The sequence below is a fragment of the Octopus bimaculoides genome, chromosome 18, assembly GCF_001194135.2.
Source record: "Octopus bimaculoides isolate UCB-OBI-ISO-001 chromosome 18, ASM119413v2, whole genome shotgun sequence".
Classification (NCBI taxonomy): Eukaryota; Metazoa; Mollusca; class Cephalopoda; order Octopoda; family Octopodidae; genus Octopus; species Octopus bimaculoides.
The window spans coordinates 4193337-4194515 of NC_068998.1; the positions used below are offsets into that span (position 1 = coordinate 4193337).

The 1179-nt window shown below is 37.9% G+C and overlaps 1 protein-coding gene across 1 annotated transcript in view; it reads left to right on the forward strand.

Moving 5' to 3' along the window:
• Positions 1 to 531: 531 nt before the first annotated feature.
• Positions 532 to 1179, forward strand: part of LOC106881514 (ADAM 17-like protease) — an 18023-nt gene continuing 17375 nt past the window's right edge. Inside the window, exon 1 of the mRNA XM_052974524.1 lies at positions 532 to 724. Within this exon, the coding sequence (XP_052830484.1) occupies positions 649 to 724 (76 nt within the window). The 5' untranslated portion in view covers positions 532 to 648. The remainder of the gene's footprint in view (positions 725 to 1179) is intronic.

The window sequence follows — 1179 nt, forward strand, 5'->3', positions numbered from 1 at the left end:
ACAACCGATGCTGGTGTGTTTACGTCCCCGTAACTTAGCGGTTCGGGAAAAGTGATCGATAGAATAAGTACTAGGCTTATAAAAAAATAAGTCCTGGGGTCGATTTGCTCGACAAAAGGCGGTGCTCCAGCATGGCCGCAGTCAAATGACTGAAAACAAGAAAAAGAATAAAAGAATATGTGTGCATAATTCACTCGCAAGGCATTGATCGGCCCAGGGCTACAGGAGAAGAAACTTGTTCAAAATACCGCGTAGTGGGACAAAACCTGATTTGAAAAACCACGGAATTACGAAGCGAACGTTTTTAGCCATACACCCACGTCAGCCCTTACGCCCAATTTCGTTGAAATAAAAGCAAGATAAAAAATAAAAAAATGGAACCCCACAGTTTTAGCTAGATTCGATCTGGCTTCGAACCATAACACAGCGAAGCATAGAACCAGTGAGGTGAAGTCGGAGTGGGGGTGGGAACAAAGTGCGAAGTGAAACTGACTCACTCTTTTGTTTGTAATGTTAAGCGTCTAGAGTAACTTCCCCCTGAATGACGCACTCTTCTTTCCAGGCGGGGTGTTGTCTCCTGCCTAAGCTATCCTGTTTAGTAATTAGTAATAGTTAATTAATTAGCTTTAATTAGTTCAGTTCCTCGTTATGATGGATTATTGCCATGTAACAGTATTTGTGTTATTTATTTGTCTCGCTGCGTGTGGTTTTATTCCCGTCACTGGTAAGTTGGAATATATGTTCGTACACACCTATATATACAAACAAACATACACACACACACACACAAATTCATACATACACACACACACATATATATATTTATATATATATGTATGTATACACACAAAATTATTCATGTGTATCTATCTCTATAGATATACACACAGAACCTCTCTGGCATCTGGAGACATGGGATTTGGGGGCTTTCATACCTCTCTTGAGAGAACTTTGACAACGTACGTGAAGTGATGAAGTGGAGAAAGCAACAACTGGGACAGGAAGCTTGTTCACATAGGTCTTTTACGACTTTATAATTCTTCATACAGGCACATATGCTAACAAATACATGTATACATTCAACATACACATAAACATACATACATAAACAAACGTATATACACACAAATATACATACACAGATATATATATATATATATATATATATATATATATATA